The 22602-nt window shown below is 41.0% G+C and overlaps 1 protein-coding gene across 2 annotated transcripts in view; it reads left to right on the forward strand.

Moving 5' to 3' along the window:
• ca16b (carbonic anhydrase XVI b) overlaps window positions 1-22602 on the forward strand; it is a 291063-nt gene that overhangs the window by 57233 nt on the left and 211228 nt on the right. For both annotated transcript variants that reach the window (XM_071381241.1, XM_071381233.1), the window contains exon 2: window positions 11517-11627. In XM_071381241.1, the coding sequence (XP_071237342.1) occupies window positions 11517-11627 (111 nt within the window). The remainder of the gene's footprint in view (window positions 1-11516; window positions 11628-22602) is intronic.

Here is a 22602-nt window from a genome sequence, read left to right on the forward strand (position 1 = left end):
TAATCTACCGCCTTCCCTCAAAGTCCCAACCACCTGGCTGGCTACTTTGTCTATTTGGCTGGTTACTCCATGCACTTTTGGAAAACACGGAAATATGCAATCTGATGAGCAGTCAATGCACAGCAATTTTTGCAATCGTGGGACAAACAGCAGGTTTAATAGACTTTGTTAAAAAGAGGGGGTTTCCGGCTTTCCATTCCTACTTTATTTATTTCTCATCTCCTATATTTGTGTAAACTGCACCATTTTAAACCCAGATTTTTTTGGTAGCGGAATGATTTTTGAGGACATAAATTGAATGCTAACTAGTTAACTAGTTCATCAATAGGATTTGGGATCTAGCTAATGATTAGCCAAATAGGGTAAATGCAGATAGGCTACCCCAAGCTTAAGCATATTTATTTATAGCCACTATGCTGCATCAGTTGGGCTACAGGTGATAATGCATATTGCTAATAGCAAACCTGATAATATGGACCATGCGTATGCATTGTCCAATATGTTAAAATTGGGCTCATTTCTGGAGGTGGAATATGTGTACGGATTTTTATATTTTCAATCGTTTCAGCATAATTTCCCCCCCATTTTAGAGTAATGTCTTGTTTTAAAGTTACCAGAACTGAGCTTCTCAGTCCTTGTACAGCATCCTTTTCCCCCGCTGCTAGAAATGTTATTCATATATCATCATTGACTTTCCCGAGATCATTCATTGAATTTGAACTAAATGACTGTGGCGGTGTGGTGCTAGTTCCTCCTTTTTGATGATAACAGAACAGTGCACCACCTGAAGCTAATGAGCAGGGGAGCAGAGACTATCTGAGGAGAGAATGAATCAACTTGGTGAGGTGCCTTAATTAATCCCACTTCTAATGATGCAACTATCAGTAAGAGCTGAGCTGGGCAGAGAAGAGGCAGCTGTGGTGTGTGTGTGTGTGTGCGCATGAGTGTGTGTGTGTGTGTGTGTGCGTATGAGTGTGTGTGTGTGTGTGTGTGTGCCGACGTGCGTGCATGTACCATCCTTTCCCTTTAGCCATGCTAAAGCTATGAGTCACTCTCGAGGTAGCTGAAGAATAATAATAAGGAATCCCCCTCTGACTACTCAGGCAAAAGTTACCTCTCCTCCCCAATGACGCAATACTGGAGAGGTGCGGGTGTTCTCAAACAGTAGGCATGGTTACACAAAGCGCTCTGTGAAATTGTTAGATTACTTGTGAAATTGTTAAATTACTTGTTAGATATTAATGCATTGGTCGGAACTAGAAGCACAAGCATTTCGCCACACTCGCATTGACATCTGCTAACCATGTGTATGTGACCGATACAATTTGATTTGATTTGACGTACACAACCCTGTCCTGGGGAGCCTACATAGACTGCCAAGTGTAGTAGTGGAACGGGTGGTGCTGTTATTGTTTTTACCGTTAAATGTTCTTGGCAGACGGAAATGTTTACCGCCAAGTTGCACCCTGATGTGTTGGCTTCGCTGATCTTTGTTGCCTGTTGATTGGAGTGAGGTTGGCGCATTTCAGGTTGCAGGCGAGGATGGAGGAGTGTATTAAATGTTGATGAGTGATTCACTGTAACATGGAGGAATGCTGATATTGCCCACCTACACCACCACTGTAGTACTAAACTGAGCTGAGGGAGAGAGTAGTCCGAGAACTTTGTAAAACACAGAAACACACACCCAGGGAAGTCTTTCAGAGAAAATAGTAAATATTTCACTGCTGATAGAAAATAATTATCTTACAGAGGCCATGCTCTCACTGAGGGAACTGTCAATATGAGGCGATTGAGGCGAGATGGAGACTAGATGGAGTAGTAAGCTTACGGCTGGCTGTACAGTACCTGTGAGGCTAGTCTTTGAAAGGCAGGGACTGACAGCTTCCCCGGTGGCTCGTCTCTTTGCGTGGTTCTGGACCGGTTCTGACTGACGTATTGGTGTACAAAGTGCTCTGTGAACATCGTAGGGTCCTGTGCCTTATAGTGCCAGAAAGCCCCATCTGTCTGCTCTCCACTACCACTCACTCAGCAGAGTTGTCTTGAAGTGTCAGGTTTCAGACCCCACATTTGCATAGGGAGTGACGTGCCACATTTTCTGTCTTATCCAGACAAAGAATTGATTTGCTCTCACTTTGAGCGGCGGAGTCTGGGAGACGGCATGTGAAAGGTGACAGTCTAGCGAATCCAACACTTGTGGTTGCATCTCGCTGTGATATTCTCAGCCGGATTTAGAGCTCTCAACATGAAAAATTACTAAATAATTTCATAGCATTGAGACCACGTTTCTCTCCTTCATGAGGGAGGGGAATGAACGTTCACAGTTGTAAAGGTAGACCTACCAATTAATGTTTTTACTGATAATAATTTGGTTTATGATACATTAACTGATTAAAACGTGTTATTCTGTTACCACAATGACAAAAACAAATCTGTAACAGAAGGACTGCAACTGTATTGGCTACAATGGGAGTTCATAGTACTCACTTGCTACGGTCCTCCCTCATGCTGGCATACTGTTATGTTCCGCTCATAACGGTTTTCTATATCTTTCTGTCACTTGGTGGTCAAAGCAATAGTGTGAAAATGGCCTGGACAACCCCTCCCCCCTCTCTCTTTCTCTCTCTGTCTCTCCATCTCATCTCTCTCTCTAGTTAATGTCACCTCTCCCGGCTCTTACTGACAGCTACCCATGAGCCCCCTCTCTTTCCATTACTCTAACCAGCCCTCTCACCCACTGAGCACCGCCGACACCAGACATCCATGGACGTTGAAAGGTAGTTTGAAATTTGGTCAGTCCAAAACTGAACCAATTATAGACGTCTGTTTCACAAGTTTGGACAGTCCAATACAGTCCAATACAGTACAGTCCAATACAGTAGAGTATAGGTCAGTACAGTACAGTGCTGTATTAGGGATGTGCATCTTTCCCTTTCAAGACGATTTGATACGTATCTAGATACATGGGCTCCGATCTGATACAGGAACGATACCTTTTAGTTTAAAACGATTCGGTGTGATATGGTTTGATTAGAGGAACGAATCGATGCGTTTCGGTTCAATTTGATAAGATTAGATGCACTGACCTTTGTTGCTTAAACACATTATTTTTCCATTCTAAATTCAAATCTGTTGCTGATGGAGCTCATGAGCTGGTCCTCTCTGAACTAATTTCTCTCTCTGTGTGTGTCTGTGTTTCTGTGTAAATATGTTTATGGTGTATGTAAGCACCTGAGCTGAGCCATATAAGGCTATGCAAATGTAGGCTTTTTGTCCCCCCACTTTTGATCTGAAATCACCATCACTTACTAGTTAACAACAATTTTGCTATGACATAGTCACTGAATAAACAGCCCAACTTTAGATTTCACTCCTGTCTGAAATTCAAATGGTTTTGACCGTTTGGAAGTTTTTACTGAGTGAGCTTCTATTCTCCTCCCTCTTCGACCACGCAGTGGGGCTCACACAAGTGATTGCTGTTTTCGTTATGAAATTGTCAATTTTACCCTGTATATCCAAAAAATTACCATATACACTTATTGTTTAAAGCAAAAGTACTAAAACTATTGCTGATGGTAAAATCTAATGTAGCCCCTATTTGCAAGTATAGCCAGATGAGAATTGTCCCTGGGAGCTTAGGGAGTGAATGTTATTTATATTGAGGGATACCTGGAGGTAATCGCACGTCTTTGAAATTAAAATGGATGGTCCTCCCTATATTTTTACCTGCCCTCTTCGAGCGTTTGAAAGGGGAAAAACAAGTAACCTTCCCCCTCCAAAATGATAAATAAAACCAAATAGCAGGGAATATTTACCAATTTAAGCGTTAAGGGCCAAGGACAATAACTATAACGATAAATTATACATAACTATAAAACGTTGGCGAGCATCCGCACTAGAGGAAAGTTTATCGTTCTACAGTAGCCTGCACCTGTCAATCAACTGATCAAAGCATTGTACTGCACGCTGTAGGCCTATTAATAAGGTGGTAACACAGACCATTCAGTGCTTCAGAGTGTGTTCATTGTCATAGTGACAACAGCAAATAATACTTCAATATAGGCTACATGTAGCCTAATGTAAAACTATATAATATAGAAACTCCTATTTAAATGACATCTAGATATTCAACAGCAAACGCTGTTTAGCCTGCACATCTTTTACATCATGTCATTGCTTGTCTCCCAGCTCAAGTGATTTCCAGTCTTGCGTCCGTATAGCCAATTGCGCTCCGGAATAGCTGGAAGAGAGAGGCTAGAGTTGTGTAGCCAAAGAAGCTAAATATTCGCTAGATATTAAGACACTCGTTAGCTAAATATTACATAACTATAAATATTTACCTGTCAAGAAAGTACAGAAAGACTCATGTGAAGAAGGCCAAATTACAGAGGAGGAACTTCCTGATGCAATTAAAGGCTGATGCAATTTAAGTCTGGGGAGACTCCAGGGCTGGATGGCATACCAAACCCTTTTTGATGTACTCAGAGGACCGTTATTAGAATTTTTTAATCACTCTTATAAAAATGGTAGATGATCACATACTCAACAAGGTCTGATTCACTATTACTGAAACAGGACCCAGGTGGTAAATCTAAAGATCCAGTCCATTTAAAAAAATTGGTGGCCCTTTACACATCAGTGTTGTGATGCAAATATTCTAGCAAAATGCATAGCGCATATCATTAAAAAGCTATTATCGGATATTATTCATCCTAACCAGATAGTTTTTTTTACATGGACGATACATTGGAGATAATATAAGACAAGTACTACAAACAATAGAACACTATAAAAAATCTGTCACACCAGGCCTGGTATTCATAGCTGACTTTGAAAGGCTTTAGATAAAGTACAACTGGAATTTATACAGTGCATTCGGAATGTATTCAGACCACTTGACTGTTTCCACATTTTGTTACGTTACAATCTCATTCTAAAATGGATAACATCATTTTCCCCCCTCTTCAATCTACAGACAATGCTTCATAATGACTAAGCGAAAAGAGGTTTTAGAAATGTTTGCAAAAAAAAAGGAAATACCTTATTTACATAAGTATTCAGATCCTTTGCTATGAGACTCGAAATTGAGCTCAGGTGCATCCTGTTTCCATTGATCATCCTTGATGTAGACAGGACTGTGTCGAGGCACAGATCTGGGGAAGAGTACCAAAACATTTCTGCAGCATTGAAGATCCCCAAGAACACAGTGGCCTCCATCATCCGAGAGCTCTTCCTAGAGCTGGCCTCCCGGCCAAATTGAGCAGTCCAAAATATTCTCTGATTTTGTTATCAACAAATGCGGAGAAAAGTACAGTAAATGTATAATACACATAAAATCAAGTGTAATGTTTAGATTTAGTCTTGTGTCAGGTGAACTGTTGTGTCCTCTAATAATATTCCCATAATCTCCAAACTGTTCCCTTTCAATTGCTACCATGCTTATGCATTTCATATTTCTTCTGTAAGAAACAATTCAATTTAGCCTTATCCATAATGGCAAAATCCCACAAGTGTAAAGGGTTAGACATTTGACTCAGGGACCAATGCGTATCGGTAAATCGTTATACCTCTAGTACTGTACAGTAGGGATTAACATGGGTTACCGGGTTCCCGGGACTGTCCCTATATCTCCCCAAAATATATATTAAATTACAAAAAAAGTACAAAATGTCGGCACTAATGAAGTTCCACAAAATACACAACATGTAATAGCACATTATCCAAACAGGTTGTCGCATGGAAGCCTTTAGCCTAGTGTATTTACTTCACACAAGGTCACCATAAATTCAAAGCACACACGTAATTGACACTGCCGGACTGCAAACACGACCCGAATACAGTTAAAAACCACTACAGGAAACCTCTACAGTATAGCCTTTAAAAGATGTGCCTGACTCTTCAGACAGTCACAAATATGATAGGCCTACGCACAATTCACTATATACTACATTACTAAAAATCTGTTTACTTTGCTCTGATCTCTTTACATTGTGACACAGGTGGCATAGTGACCATATCTTGGTTTTAAACACTTTAAATGGGAACTTCCTATTTTTGCGTTATTTCCCTGGACTCTTGAGATAAATGTGAATTATTCCCGGTATTGAAACTTGGTAGATAATATGAATCCCTACTGTACAGTAGAGTGTTGTACAATACAGTATAGTAGAGCACGCTAGAGTAGAGTACGGTATAATTTACTTAATGTACTGAACTGTACTGAACTATACTCTACTTTATTGAATTCTATCCTACTCTGCTGTACTGTACTTTACTGTGCTGTGCTGTACTGTTCAAACTTCTGAAACTTAGACATCTATGATTGGTACAGATTTGGTCTGGGTCCGGCCCAACCAAATGTGGTCTTATTTGGGGGCCGGAGCGCATTAGAATAATAGCCCGTGTTTAGAATAAACATGCAAATGAGGATATTACATTTTTCTTCCTTTGTGTACCTATTCAGGATACAAATGGAGAATGAAGAGAATGATGTTCATAATTATGAATTTCTGTATAGTACAGATCTGGGACCCATGATGCCATTCTGTTACCATCGTTCTGTTACCTGGTGTTAATCCACTTCACTTACTGTGGTTCCAAAATTTATTTTTCAAACTCAAGGTGCCATGTCATAGCTGACACCCAATTCTTTCTGCAGACATCTTTGAATCTTAAATCGGAGTTGATATTTAAGAGTTTTTGGAAAACGTGGTCACATAAAGAACGGAGGGAGATTTTACCATTATTCTGTTACCAAACTTTAGATCACCACTGGTCTTCTCTAGGAAATGTGTTTTTGTCAAATTTCCTGTGGAAATTGTTAAAAGTAGTCCTTGCGCATAGAGTTGTTTGGTTAACTTTGCAATCAATGGTTTTTGTTTGGCGTACGTTTAAAGGGAAAGATCTTAGTCCCAGCGTCAATCTGTTACCATTTTGCAGGCTCGGTAGCTACCACCTCCTGAGGTGCAAATTCACAGCCTACGCCAGCAGAACTCAGCATCTGTGGGCTCTGCATGTTGGGGTACAGCGTCTCTCTCCTGCAGACTCCAGCTAACACAGCGGCAACTAAATGTACCTATTTGTGTGTGACTCACTCAGCCCCTAAGTGGGCGTAATGAATGAACAGTACTCTAAAACTCTTTTTCACTCCATCCTATAGCAGGACTCGTTTTTTACCATTTGGATATGACCAAATTGTAGTTCATATGTCTGTGTACAGTGCAGCCTCTTCATCAATTTCCAGAATATAGTTTGTTCAGGGATGCCAGGCAGCGTCTGAATGGAGTTGATGGATGGTGAGTGTGTGTGGCTTAGCGTATCTGAGGGATTTCAGTGAAACCATTCCTGTTGTTTCACTTCCCCCCTGGATCAACCCGGATGGTGGTGTTCATTACTTCTGATTAAGGTCCACACAGATGGAAGACCGAGACACATACTGTAGGTTAGATGGTCCACACAGGAGGCGATGAGGAGTAAAAATTATTACATTGTTTGCAGCAATGATGACACCTGGGGTGTGGGTACAGGGTATGGTGGTCTCGTGGGGGTTGGTCTTCTCCTGCTGCTGCTGGTATGGTCTGTGAGCCAATCAAACTCCAGGTCTCTGGCCGTATACCCCCAGACTGAACTCTCTCTCCATCTTACTTTCCCTCCATCACTACAAGATGGAGGGCAAAACAGTGTTGCTTGATGAAAGGGAATTGATTTGAGCTGGGCGATGTGGACAAAAAACGTAAATTATGGGTATGGATTTATCGTCATACCTCTAGGAGTGACAGAAGAAGTGCATACAGTAGATATTGTTTGATTAATATGTTTTTTTTAAATTATTTAGGGGGTGGATCATCTTTAATATTGCAAATACAATCTGGCTTCTATCAATGTAATTGTCTGCATAATTTCCAGTTCCCCATATATATTTTTTTAAATAACTGTACAGTATCCGTCAAAAGTTTGGACACACCTATCATTCAAGGGTTTTTATTTATTTTACTATTTTATACAATGTAGAATAATAGTGAAGACATGACAACTATGAAATAAGACATACGGAATCATGTAGTGACCAAAAAAGTGTTAAACAAATCAAAATATATTTTATATTTGAGATTCTTCAAATAGCCACCCTTTGCCTTGATGACAGCTTTGCACACTCTTGACATTCTCTCAACGAAAAGTAATGATATTTTTGGAGATTTTTCAAATGACCAAAAGTGAGAGGTTGTAATCTGAATAAAGGGAAAAAGACCATTCTTGAATACGGGGTGAGACATTCTTACTAATCTGCTAGAGAACCAGTTTGGATTTAAGTATAGCTTTTGTATGACTGAAGGCTTTAGTGAAAAGTATAATTATAAAAAAAATTATAATTTCTGCCCTCCGAATTCAATAGGCCCGTTTTAATTTTGTCTGGCTTGCCATTCCAAATAAAATTGAATATTTTTTGCTCATATAATTTAAAAAACAGGTCGTTAGGTGTAGGCAGGGCCATAAGCAAATAGGTGAACTGGGATATGACCAAAGAGTTAATCAGGGTATTTTCCTTTCCATGGTAGCAAGATCTTATCTATTTTTGTTGACTTTCTATAAAATGTATTTTAGTGAGATAATTTCTTCCTTTCGGGACATAAATACCGAGTATGTCCACTTTACCGTCAGAACATTTTATTGGTAACCTACACGGAAATGTAAATGTTGTATTTTTTTTGTGATCTGATATTATCGTTGGATCTGATTTTAATAGCTAACATTTCGATTGTCATAATAAATAGATATGTCGATAGTGGACAACCTTGTTTTACTCCTCTTGACAGTTTAATACTTTCTGAGAAGTAGTACACCTTGGGATACTATACATAACTTTAACCCACTTTAAGAGATTCTCCAAAATTGTAATATTCCAGGCATTTATATATAAATTCCAGTCGTACTTTATCAAAAGCCTTTTCAAAGTCAGCTATGACTACTAGGCCTGGTTTCCCCAATTCTTTTCATAGTGTTCTATTGTTTCCAGTTTGTTTGATTAATCTTTGTGTCAGTGGATGATATACAAGAAGTACACTATCCTACCCATGTTCTGTTGCACCACAACCCCCCCCCCCTCCAAAAAAAATACTTTGATCTCTCAGGAGTTATCCCACCCACACCCATCTACATTTCCACTCTTCAAAGTTGTGCTGTTAGAGGTTCACATAATCGTTCCTTTCGCTTCGATGTGTTCCCAGACTGTTCTAGGTCCTACTCAGCGGTCTGAGACAGCAACATCTGTCCCTAGAGTTAAACATACAAAGTCCCGGAACACTTTAGTATTTCATTACTTTGCTTTGCTGTTAGAATGATTATAATTTTTTGAATGAAAACTAGTTTTTCTGAAAGACTGGTTGATATAATGTATTCCGCAAAACTACCATATGACTTTCTTCAAGCAAATATTAGACGATAAAATGCCATATTTGGGGAATTCAATGTCATTGTCCATCACTTGAGTGTAAAAAAAACATTAAGAACACTAAAATTTAGTTGCCCACCTTTTTGCCCTCAGAACAGCCTCAATTTATTGGGGCTTGGACTCAACAAGGTGTCGAAAGTGTTCCACGGGATGCTGGCCCTTGTTGACTCCAATGCTTCTCACATTTGTGTCAAGTTGGCTGGATGTCCTTTGGGTGGTGGACCATTCTTGATACACACAAGAAACTGTTGAGCATGAAAAACCCAGAAGCGTTGCAGTTCTTGACACAAACCGGTGCGCCTGGCATGTACTACCATTTCCCCGTTCAAAGGCACTTTGAATTTTTTTTGGGGGCAAGACAAATTTTTTTGTCTTGCCCATTCACCCTCTGAATGGCACACATGCACAATCTATGTCTCAATTGTCTCAAGGCTTAAAAATCCTTCTTTAACCTGTCTCCTCCCCTTAATCTACACTGATTTGAAGTGGATTTAACAAGTTACATCAATAGGGATCATAGCTTTCACCTGGATTCACCTGGTCAGTCTATGTCATGGAAGGAGCATGTGTTCATAATGTTTTATGCACTCAGTGTATATTTAATATATTTATATATATATATTTATATATATATATTTATATATATATATATATATTTATATATATATATATATATATTTAAATAAAGGTGAAATAAAAAAAGTTTTTAAAAATTACACTGAACAAAAATACAAATGCAACATACAACATTTTTAAAGATTTTGCTGGGTTACAACTCATATAAGGAAATCAGTTTGTTGAAATAAATTCATTAGACCCTAATTTATGGATTTCACATGACTGGGATTACAAATATGCATCTGTTGGTCACAGATATGTTTTTGAAAAAAAGGTAGGTGCGTCGATCAAGTCAGTGTCTGGTGTGACCACCATTTGCCTCATGCATCTCGACACATCTTCTTTGTGTGGAATTGATCAGGCTGTTGATTGTGGCCTGTGCAATATTGTCCCACTCCTCCTTCAATGGCTGTGCGAAGTTGCTGGATATTTGCATCCCAAACATGCTCAATGGGTGACATGTCTTGTGAGTATACAGGCCATGGAAGAACTGGGACATTTTCAGAATTGTTTACATATCCTTGCGACATGGGGCTGTGCATTATCATGCTGAAACATGAGGTGATGGCAGCGGATGATAGCACGACAATGGGCCTCAGGATCTCATCACGGTATCTCTGAGCATTCAAATTGCTACCGATAAAATGCAATTGTGTTTGTTGTCCGAAGCTTATGCCGCCCATACCATAACCCCACCGCCACCATGGGGCACTTCTGTTCACAACGTTGACATCAGCAAATCACTCGCCCACACGACACCATACATGCTGTCTGCCATCTGCCCGGTACAGTTGAAACCGGGATTCATCCGTGAAAGCACACTTCTCCAGCATGCCAGGGGCCATCGAAGGTAAGCGTTTGCCCTCTCAAATCCGTTACGACTCCGAACTGTAGTCATGTCAAGACCCTGGTGAGGACAACAAGCACCCTGAGATGGTTCTTCGTTTGTATGGTCGCTTGGACGTACTGCCAAATTCTCTAAAATGACGTTGGAGGCGGCTTATGGTAGAGAAATGAACATTTGATTCTCTGTGAACAGCTCTGATGGACAATCCTGTAGTCAGCATGCGAATTGCACATCAGTGACGTTGTGTGACAAAACTGCACATTTTAGAATGCCCTTTTGTCCCCACCACTATATGCACCTGTGTAATGATCATGCTGTTTAATCAGCTTCTTGATATGACACACCTGTCAAGGGGATGGATTATCTTGGCAAAGTAGGAATGCTCACTCACAGGGATGTAAACAAATGTGTGCACAAAATCTGAGAGAAATACATTTATTGTGTACATGGAACAATTCTGGGATCTTTTATGTCTGCTCATGAAACATTTTCACCAACACTTTACAGGTTGCATTTATATTTTTGTAAAGTCTATATATACATGTAGTGTTTTAAATATTTATGCTAAACATTCTATCTAACCTGTGTTTCTGTGTTTTTTAGCTCTACAGGGTGGCCAGTCGGGGTCAGTAGGAGAGGAGCATCATGGGAGCATGGGGGGCGGGGTGAGGGAGAGGAGGGCCACAGGAGGAAACTCCTACTGGGCTTATTCCGGTGAGTCCTCTTCTACTTCATAGAGATACAACTATGTCCCCAGGCAAGATGGCTGACCGCTTGTGCCACAAATTCTAACCCTACATCCTCTCTAAGGTTCGAACTCTATGCTCTACACTGATCAATATCATTAGAGAGGTCAAACCTAACTGGACTGTGGCAGTAGAGATGTATTACTTAACAGTAACTCTCTCTTCCTCTTCCATCTCTTTGATTGATTCTCAATCTCTCTCTGTCCCAACTCTTCTCCCTTCTCTCGAACTCCTTCCCTATTTCTGCTGCCCTCCAAATTTTGCTTTTAATCCAACTCCTTCCCTTTCTATTTGACTCTCTCCCTCTTTCCCTCACTCCCTCTCACTGGTAGCTACTGGGAGTAGTTTTGGATGTGTGTTATGGAGGATTCTGTGCTAGAGTAGGAACTTGTGTTGTCCCTGTGAGCACCATTCAGCTACAGAGATCCACATTTATCACTCTGTTCCTCCAGCACTGGGCCTGTGGCAGAGAAGGATCTTTAAACAGATATATTTATGTTTCTGTTATGCATGTGTGCACCTTATAATCGCTACTTAAACTGATAGTCCTGGAGGGATGCACTGGCTGGAAGAAACTGTATCCCAGGAAAAATCTATGTCCTAAATGGCTGTGGATCCTTAATACCATGTTATACGAGAAACATCCCAGACATTTTTATATTACGGTACAATTATCTATAGGGCACTGTTCACCTCTACTGATTGTAAGATATCAGGTCATATTAAAGTGTGCTAGAGCGAAATTGGCACATTTTGCATTACAGTTGAGCCCAGAAAACTGTCACTCTCTCACAAGGTCTGATGATGAGTTGTACTGTATGTGGCTGGGCAGCCTTCAACAAGGTTTCAGATGTACTCGATGATTCTCCATGCGTACATTTACTTTGCCTTTTATTTATGACATGTTTATGTTATACAATGTTACGTTACAGCCTTATTCTAAAATGTATTAAATAAAACATTTTCATCCTCAATCTACACACAATAACCCATAATGACGAAGTGAAAACAGGTTTTTATAAATGTTTGCACGTTTATAAAAAGTAAATAAACTGAAATACCTTATTTACATAAGTATTCAGACCCTTTGCTAGGAGACTCGAAATTGAGCTGAGGTGCATTCTGTTTCCATTGATCATCTTTGAGATGTTTCTACAACTTGATTGGAGTCCACCTGTGGTAAATTCAATTGATTGGACATGATTTGGAAAGGTGTACACCTGTCTATATAAGGTCCCACAGTTGACAATGCATGTCAGAGCAAAAACCAAACCATGAGGTTGAAGGAATTGTCCGTAGAGCCCCGAGACAGGATTGTGTCGAGGCACAGATCTGGGGAACGGTACTAAAACATTTCTGCAGCATTGAAGGTCCCCAGAAAAACAGTGGCCTCCATCATTCTTAAATGGAAAAAGTTTGGAACCACCAAGACTCTTCCTAGAGCTGGCCGCCCGGCAAAACTGAGCAATCGGGGAAGAAGGGCCTTGGTCAGGGAGGTGACCAAGAACCCGATGGTTACTCTGAAAGAGCTCCAGAGTTCCTCTGTGGAGATGGGAGATTCTTCCAGAAGGACAACCATCTCTGTAGGACTCCAGCAATCAGGCCTTTATGGTAGAGTGACCAGAGGGAAGCCACTCCTCAGTAAAATGCACATGACAGCACACTTGGAGTTTGCCAAAAGGCACCTAAAGACTCTCAGACCATGAGAAACAAGATTCTCTGGTCTGATGAAACTCAGATTGAACTTATTGGCCTGTATACCTAACGTCACATCTGGAGTAAAACTGGCACCATCCCTACGGTGAAGCATGGTTGTGGCAGCATCATGCTTTGGGGATGTGTTTCAGCGGCAGGTACTGGGAGACTAGTGAGGATCGAGGGAAAAATGAACAAAGTAAAGTACAGAGAGATCCTTGATGAAAACCTGCTTCAGAGCGCTCAGGACCTCAGACTGTGGGGCGAAGGTTCACCTTTCAACAGGACAACAACCCTAAGCACACAGCCAAGACAATGCAGGAGTGGCTTCGAAACTAGTCTCTGAATGTCAATGAGTGGCCCATTGAGAGCCCAGACTTGAACCCGATTACACTCTCTCTCTCTCTGGAGAGACCTGAAAATAGCTTTGCAGTGACGGTCCCCATCCAACCTGACAGAGCTCGAGAGGATCTGCAGAGAAGAATAGGTGAAACTCCCCAAATACAGGTGTGCCATGCTTGTAGCGTCATACCCAAGAAGACTCAAGGCTGTAATCACTGCCTAAGGTGCTTCGAAAAAGTACTGAGTAAAGGGTCTGAATACTTACATAAATATAATATTTCTGTTTTGTATATACACCTGTTTTTGCGTTGTCTTTATGGGGTATTGTGTGTAGATTAATGAGGACAAAATCCGATTTAATCAATTTTAGAATAAGGCTGTAATGTAACAAAATGTGGAAAAAGTCAAGGGTTCTGAGTACTTTACAAATGCATTGTATGTCCACTACCGTTCAAAAGTTTGGAGTCACTTATAAATTCCCTTGTTTTTTTTAAATGACATCAAATTGATCCGAAATACAGTATAGACATTGTTGTAAATGACTGTTGTAGCTGGAAACGGCAGATTTTTTAAATGGAATATCTACATAGGTGTACAGAGGCCAATTATCAGCAACCATCACTCCTGTGTTCCAATGGCACGTTGTGTTAGCTAATCCAAGTTTATGTTAGGCTGATTGATCATTAAAAAAACCTTTTGCAATTATGTTAGCACAGATGAAAACTGTTCTGATTTAAAGAAGCAATAAAACTGTCCTTCTTTAGACTACTTGAGTATCTGGAGCATCAGCATTTGTGGGTTCGATTACAGGCTCAAAATGGCCATAAACAAAGACCTTTCTTCTGAAACTCGTCAGTCTATTCTTGTTCTGAGAAATGAAGGCTATTCCATGCGAGAAATTGCCAAGAAACTGAAGATCTCCTACTACGCTCTTTACTACTCCCTTCACAGAACAGCACAAACTGGCCCTAACCAGAATAGAAAGATTGATATCTCCTCTGAACAGTTGATGTTGAGATGTGTCTGTTGAGCTCTGTGAAACATTTATTAGGGCTGCAATCTGAGGTGCAGTTAACTCTGCTGCAGAGGATAAGTTCATTAGAGGTAACTCTGGGTCTTCCATTCCTGTGGCGGTCCTCATGAGAGCCGGTTTCATCATGGCGCTTGATGGTTTTTGCGACTGCACTTTAAGAAACTTTCAACGTTTTTGAAATTTTCCGCATTGACTGACCTTCATGTCTTAAATTAATGACGGACTGTCGTTTCTCTTTGCTTATTTGAGCTGTTCTTGCCATAATATGGACTTGGTCTTTTATCAGATAGGGCTATCTTCTGTATGCCACCCCTACCTTGTCACAACACAGCTGATTGGCTCAAACGCATTAAGAAGGAAAGAAATTCAACAAATGAACTTCTATCAATGCACACCTGTTAATTAAAATGCATTCCAGGTGTCTACCACATGAAGCTGGTTGAGAGAATGCCAAGAGCGTGCAGAGCTGTCAATCAAGTCAAAGGGTGGCTACTTTGAAGAATCTCAAATATAAAATCTATTTTGATTTGTTTAAGTTTTTTGGTTACTACATGGTTTCATATGAGTTATTTCATAGTTTTGATGCCTTCAGTATTATTCTACAATGTAGAACTTAGTAAAAATAAAGAAAAGTCCTTGAATCAGTAGGTGTGTCCAAACTTTTAACTAGCACTGTATATATACAGTATATTAGTGGGATCGGGGATTGATGTTGGCCGATTAGGCCTGGCACACAGTCGGCATTCCAATTCATCCCAAAGGTGTTCATTGGGTTTCAGTTCAGGGCTCTGTTCAGGCCTGTCAAGTTCTCCCACACCGATCTCGGGCAAACGATTTCATTATGGACGTCGCTTTTTGCACAGTGGCATTGTCATGCTGAAACAGAAATGGGCCTTTCCCACACTGTTGCCACACAGTTGGAAGCATAGAATAATCTAGAATGTCATTGTATGCTGTAGCGTTAAGATTTCCCTTCACTGGAACTTAGGGTTCTAGCCCGAACCATGAAAAACAGCCCTAGACCATTATTCCTCCTCCACCAAACTTTACAGTTGTCACCATGCATTGGGTTAGGTAGCGTTCTCCTGGCGTCTGCCAAACCCAGATTTGTCCGTTGGACTGCCAGATGGTGAAGCATCATTCATCACTCCGGCGAACTCATTTCCACTGCTCCGGAGTCCAATGGCGGCGAGCTTTACACCACTCCAGCCGATGCTTGGAATTGCGCATGGTGATCTTAGCCGAGCAGCCGCACACAAGCCTATGAAAACCCATTTCATGAAGCTCCCGACGAACATTTATTGTGCTGACGTTGCTTTGAACTCAGTTTGGAACTCGGTAGTGAGGGTTGCAACCGAGGACAGATGATTTAGACATGCTACGCACTTCAGCACTCTGCGGTTCCTGTGAGTTTGTGTGGCCTACCACTTCGCAGCTGAGCCCTAGACGTTTCCACTTCACAATAACAGCAATTACCGTTGACCGGGGGCAGCTCTAGCTGGGCAGAAATTGACTAACTGACTTGTTGGACAGGTGGCGTCCTATGACAGTGCCACTTTGACAGTCACTGAGCTCTTCAGTAAGGTCATTCTACTGTCAATGTTTGTCTATGGAGATTGCATGGCCGTGTGCTCGATTTTTATACACCTGTGAGCAACGGGTGTGGCTGAAATGTCAGAATCTACTAATTTGAAGGAGTGTCCACATACTTTTGTATTTTTTGTGTGTTTTCAGGATACATGTATTTATTTATTTAAATCATTGTGCTGCTAGCCAGCTACTCCACTGAGATCCTCAAAATCAGCGGCTTGAATTTTAATTTGAAAGCTAGTAGTGTTCCTGGTCCTATTCATATCTACTAACTGAGCAAATTTTCCATTAGATAATGACATGAAGAGAGTGCTCTCAGGCCGTCTGAGTAGGACAAGGCTGAAATGAGATGGAAATTAATGATATTCTGCCCCTGAATTGTATATTATCCTTGACAATTCACTCTCACTATCTCCCTCCTACTAATTTTAGCACTGCCTGCAGTCTTGTAAAAACCACTCATATTTAAAATGATTTTAAAAGGAAAGGATCATTTGAAAACTGTTAAAACCTCTTTCACATTCCATTTTACCTTAATGGAAAGAGATCTGAATGAACTGATTTTAACGGTTATATTCCCAATGTGGTTTCGCCTGGAGCGTAAAGTAGGATGAAATTAGTCTTTGTACACTTTTCTTTCTCGTTGATGCTGTATCTCCTTGGAGAGGAGAAGGAAACTGGTTGCACCTATAATACCAACTACTCAGAACATTTACTGCTGTGATGTCAACTCTGTTACTGCAGTACGAAACCAGCTTTTCCTTGGCAAGAAAGAAAACACAAAGCAGACTAAACTCCCATGGTCCTTTTAAAACCTTCTTTTGTAAAATAGTGTGTGCTATAGCTTGCAAATGTGACTCTTGGTGACCACACAAGGCAGCTTTTTCCAACATTAGGACTGTTTTCCTTAAGAGATGTTATCCGTTACACGTTTTCTATACATTGCTTCCTTACTTCCTGGTATCGTGATAGTGGTATCGTGACAACACTAGTACACAACGTTCTGACATTCATTTGTGCAATATGCCTAAACACTCAAATAAAGCTATTGGATATGTTGTACTTCAGAATGTGGTCAAGGTAGTTTTACTGTAATTGCTTTTGTATTCATAGCACTTTGCACATACCCTAACCTCTACAGCCATTTCATGTATCATGTTATCTACTCAACCTGTCTTCGTGCTTTGACACTGAACCTGTGTTGACACTGATCTATAGCAATTCAGACAGCTAAAGCTCCTTAGCCTCTGTGTGCTTGGTATTGTTAGGTGAATATGTAGTCAGAAGCACTGTGTGCACCATGTGACCATGTTTTCCAAAAGTCTGCTAATTATCTGCTTTGAATTTAGTGTCAATGACGTCTGCAGAAAGAATATTGGTTCAGATTTGGTCCGGCAAGTATTGACCTACCAAATTTCAGCTACTGTTCAATGTCCATGAACGTCTGGTGTCGGTGCTCAGCGGGTGAGGTTGTTTGTTACAATAAATGGTAAGAGGGTAGTTGTTGGGTGTCAGTGAGAGAGAGAGAGACAAAGAGAGTGAGAGAGAGAGACAAAGAAAGAGAGTGAGAGGGAGAGACAAAGAAAGAGGGAGAGACAAAGAAAGAGGGAGAGACAAAGAAAGAGGGAGAGACAAAGAAAGAGGGAGAGACAAAGAAAGATGGAGAGACAAAGAAAGATGGAGAGACAAAGAAAGATGGAGAGACAAAGAAAGAGAGAGACAAAGAAAGAGAGTGAGCGGGAGAGACAAAGACAGAGGGAGAGACAAAGACAGAGGGAGAGACAAAGACAGAGGGAGAGACAGAGGGAGAGACAAAGACAGAGGGAGAGACAAAGACAGAGGGAGAGACAAAGACAGAGGGAGAGACAAAGACAGAGGGAGAGACAAAGACAGAGGGAGAGACAAAGAATGAGGGAGAGACAAAGAATGAGGGAGAGACAAAGAATGAGGGAGAGACAAAGAATGAGGGAGAGACAAAGAATGAGGGAGAGAAAGTGAGAGAGAGAGAGACAAATAAAGAGAGAGCGAGTGAGAGAGACAAAGAAAGAGGGAGAGACAAAGGAAGAAAGAGAGAGACATAGCGAGAGACAAAGAGAGAGAGAGAATCAAATAGAGAGCGAGAGAGACAAAGAAAGAGAGAGACAAAGAGAGAGCAGGAGAGAGAGAGACAAAGAGAGAGAGAGACAAAGAGAGAGCAGGAGAGAGACAAAATGTGTGGGGTCCACTTGTAAAACAAGATTTCATCAAATGGGACAAACACCCCATTGAGACCCTGCATGCAGAGTTCTGTAAGATTCTCCTACATGTCCAGAGGAAAACTACAAACAATGCATGCAGGGCAGAATTAAGCCAATATCCACTAATAATAAAAACTATAAAAAGAGTAATTCAGTTTTGGAAACATCTAAAATACAGTGACCCCCTCTCATATTATTACCAAGCCCTGCAATGCCAATAGCTAAGCAAAGAAAATAGTCCCCTCATTCAGCTGGTCCTGGGGCTGAGTTCACAAACTTGTTCTACTAACACACTGAAGCCTCAGGACCAGAACATCCAATCAATCAGAATAAACCAACTTACAACACAGTCAAAACAAAACTATTTTGTTTATTGGGAAACACAAGCACAAACACAAAGCAAAATGCAGTGCTATCTGGGCCTAAATCGACAGTACACTGTGGCTAAATATTTGACCATGGTTACTGATCAAAACCTTGACAAAGTACAGGCTCAGTGAGCACAGCCTTGCCATCGAGAAGGGTAGACACAGGAAAACCTGGCTCCCTGTAGAGGAAAGGCTGTGCAACCACTGCACCACAGCAGAACCTGAGACGGAGCTGCATTTCCTGACAAAATGTCAAAAATATAAAACAATTAGAGAGTGTCATTTTCCCAAATTTGAAACCCTTATTCAAGGTTTCAAAGACCTCTCTGATGAGAGTAGGCTACCCGTCCTGTTGGGGGAGGACGTAGAGAGCTGTGGGTTGGCAGCGCACTACATTGCTGCCTGCCATACGTTGAGGGACAGTGTCTGACAGACCAATCAACCTGCACATGTACTCTACTGTATGCGTATTGTTATTGTTGAATGCATGGTTATTGTGACCCTTGGTTATTGTTGTTACTGTTGTCCCGTTGACAATTTTGATTCTAATTTGTATTTATTTTTATATTGTAAATATCCAAAATAAGCTTTGGCAATATGTACATTGTTACGTCATGCCAATAAAGCGAATTGAATTGAATTGAGTGAGAGAGAGACAGACAGAGCGAGAGAGAGAGACAGACAGAGCGAGAGAGAGAGAGAGACAAAGAGAGAGAGAGGGAGACAAAGAAAGAGAAAGATAGGGAGACAGAGAAAGAGAGGGAGAAATAGAAAGAGAGGGAGAAATAGAGAGGGAGCCAATGAAAGAGAAAGAGAGGGAAACAAAGAGAGAATGGGAGACAAAGAAAGAGAGGGAGACAACGAGAGGGGGAGAGAGTGAGAGAGACAAAGAAAGAGTGAGAGAGAGATAAAGAGAGAGAGACAGAAAGAGAGAGAGAGACAAAGAAAGAAGGAGAGAGAGTGGGAGACAAAGAAAGAGTGAGAGAGAGATAAAGAGAGAGAGACAAAGAAAGAAGGAGAGACAGTGAGAGACAAAGAAAGCGAGAGAGAGGGAGACAAAGAAAGAGGGAGACAAAGAAAAATAAAGATAGGAGAAAGAGATGGAGAAATAGAAAGAGAGGGAGAAATAGAGAGGGAGACAATGAAAGAGAAAGAGAGGGAGACAATGAAAGAGTGAGAGAGAGAGCAAGAGAGACAAAGAAAGAAGGTGAGAGAGAGAGACAGAGCGAGAGAGAGAGAGACAAAGAAAGAGTGAGAGAAAGAGACAAAGAGAGGGAGAAAAAGAAAGAAAGACAGACAGAGAGGGAGAAAAAGAAAGAAAGACAGAGAGAGACAGGGAAGGGTTGTCCAGACTGTTTTCACAGGCTTGCTTTGACCACCAGATGACAGAAAGAGAAAGTAAACAGTTATGAGCTGAACATAACAGTATGCCAGCAGAAGGGAGGACAGTAGCAGGTGACCCAACTGTGGTTTGTGACTACTATGAGATCCCATTATAGCCAATTAAATTGCCGTAATTTTGTTACTGAATAATTCATAAACAAACTAGGTATCATTAAAAACACTAAACTAATTGGTAGGTCTACCTTTACTTGTTACCTCATGAGGAAGAGAAATTAGAAAATATCTTAAATATGCAGTATGTGGGTGTTTGGTAACACAATTACAAAGCACAATGCAATGTTTCTTAAACTTACAGAAGGCAAATCATTTCTCCAAAACGAAATATAAGTGTTGATATTAGTTGGCAAAGGTATTTACTTCAACATTATTGTGTTTTGATGTATTTCTATACCAATACTGTTTCTAGGGCCCCTTTTCTGTCTGTTTGACCACAAATCATAGCCTTTGCTTATTCCACATTGTTAGGATGGAAAATGGTTCATGTATATATTCCAGGGAAGATGGAATGTGCTACGAGACCTTGAGAGACTGGATGGTATACTGGATGTGTTGTGAAAGCAAGAAAGGAGGAGAAAGCTGGAGAATTTGAGGTTGAGCGGTAGGGTTGGATGGTTAGATGGCATACTGGATGGCATACAGGTATGTTGGGAAAGAGAGGATGAAAGAAAATAGTAGAAATAGAAAGAGAGGAAGCATGGCGGAGGTTGAGCGGCAGGGTCGGATGGTGTACTCTCCGGCATATGTTGTGATTTATTTCGCCTGCCACTAGACTCAACAGTGTGCGTCTGAGCCTCCTCTATATTCCACTCAGTTCCCAGGAGACAGGCTTTTGTATTATTTACCAGTCTGGATCTCAGGTTGTATTGCTTTTTAGCTTTTAAACTTTCAATAAGCCTCTCTAGTGTTGTGTAAGTATTTCACTGCATCAATCAGAAGTCTGTATTTCCCATTTTTTTATGGACTTTTTCTCTGCCTGGGAGACTGCCTAATGCCGATGTAGGAAGTCACAACGTTGCAGGTGCAAATGACAGGATAGATAATGCAGTACAGATTTGAATATTCTAAATCTACACTTTACCACATTAAAGAGATTCTCCAGTACTTTTGTATACTTTTTAGTCAGTAGCTCTGAAAGTAGCGCTCGTGTGTACTACGTCACATATGTGCGTCACGCCGTTTCTCTCGCTCTGCTGTGTGTGCATCTTGCTGGCTGTCACTGAAATTGAGGCCCAGTCCCGGAGAATTAGGGATTCCGAGGCATATTGAGGTAAGGCAGTAATTCTGCTCATATATTATGCATTCATGAACTACACGTTGACACATCCAGTCCAAAGCGGGAGGTTTAATAAAAGACTTAGTAGGCGCCAAAGTTCTGGAGCGTGTCTTTAAGAGAAGGTTAACCTAACCTATTTCTTAATCTAGCCTAAACCTTCCACATTAGCAGTACAAAAGTGGTGGGAAACACTCGGTGGGTACCGTCTCACTTTCCTGCGGTGTGTATACTTTACATATGAACCACTAAATAAGGTACACAGAAATCCACACCCTGGAATATAATGAAAGGTTATTCAAGGCGTGTGTGCGTATGCGCACGTAGGCATTTTTCATAAGAGTTATGATATCTAACACCAATGAGACCTCCTCCGGAACATAGTTCTGCGTTGTTTGTCTATTTTCTTCATCTCTCTTTCTGCAGCTTTTTCATTAACCTCCTCTTCTATCTCTCTTTGGTTCTTCACGTTTTTCTCTGGCGGTGAGGGTCTAGTTATTACTGTTTTATTTTGAGCTTTTATATTGCCCTGCAGTTGAACGAAACCAGTTGGATTCGATATTAAAATCATATTCAAGTAGACATTATATCTGTTCCAAAGATTGACATTGTTGGGCACATATTCCGTGTCTGCATCCAGGCATTGTATTCTGATTTTAAAAGCTAGCTCGTATGTGAACCGAATGACTCATTCGCCTAACACTCATTCAAGTTTGTGCTGAATTCGACTGTACAACGCTTTTGAGTCCATGAGATACGTAGAGTTCCACTTGAACACACATGCAGTGCACTCAGTCAGTCTGTCACGGTCAGTGGAGCATGATGGATCCACTCAGATGTGCTGTCTCCAGTCAGTGTTGGCACTGCATCGTCATGGTGATGGAGAGATGGTTGATTAGCTTGGTGTGCTGGGCCTAAGGGTGGGGCTGAAGGATACTCTCCCAGGCTGTGGATCAGCTAGGCAGGCCTCTAAGGGCCTCCTCTCCTCCCTCCACAGGGCTGGG

Source organism: Salvelinus alpinus, chromosome 2 (assembly GCF_045679555.1).
Source record: "Salvelinus alpinus chromosome 2, SLU_Salpinus.1, whole genome shotgun sequence".
Classification (NCBI taxonomy): domain Eukaryota; kingdom Metazoa; phylum Chordata; class Actinopteri; order Salmoniformes; family Salmonidae; genus Salvelinus; species Salvelinus alpinus.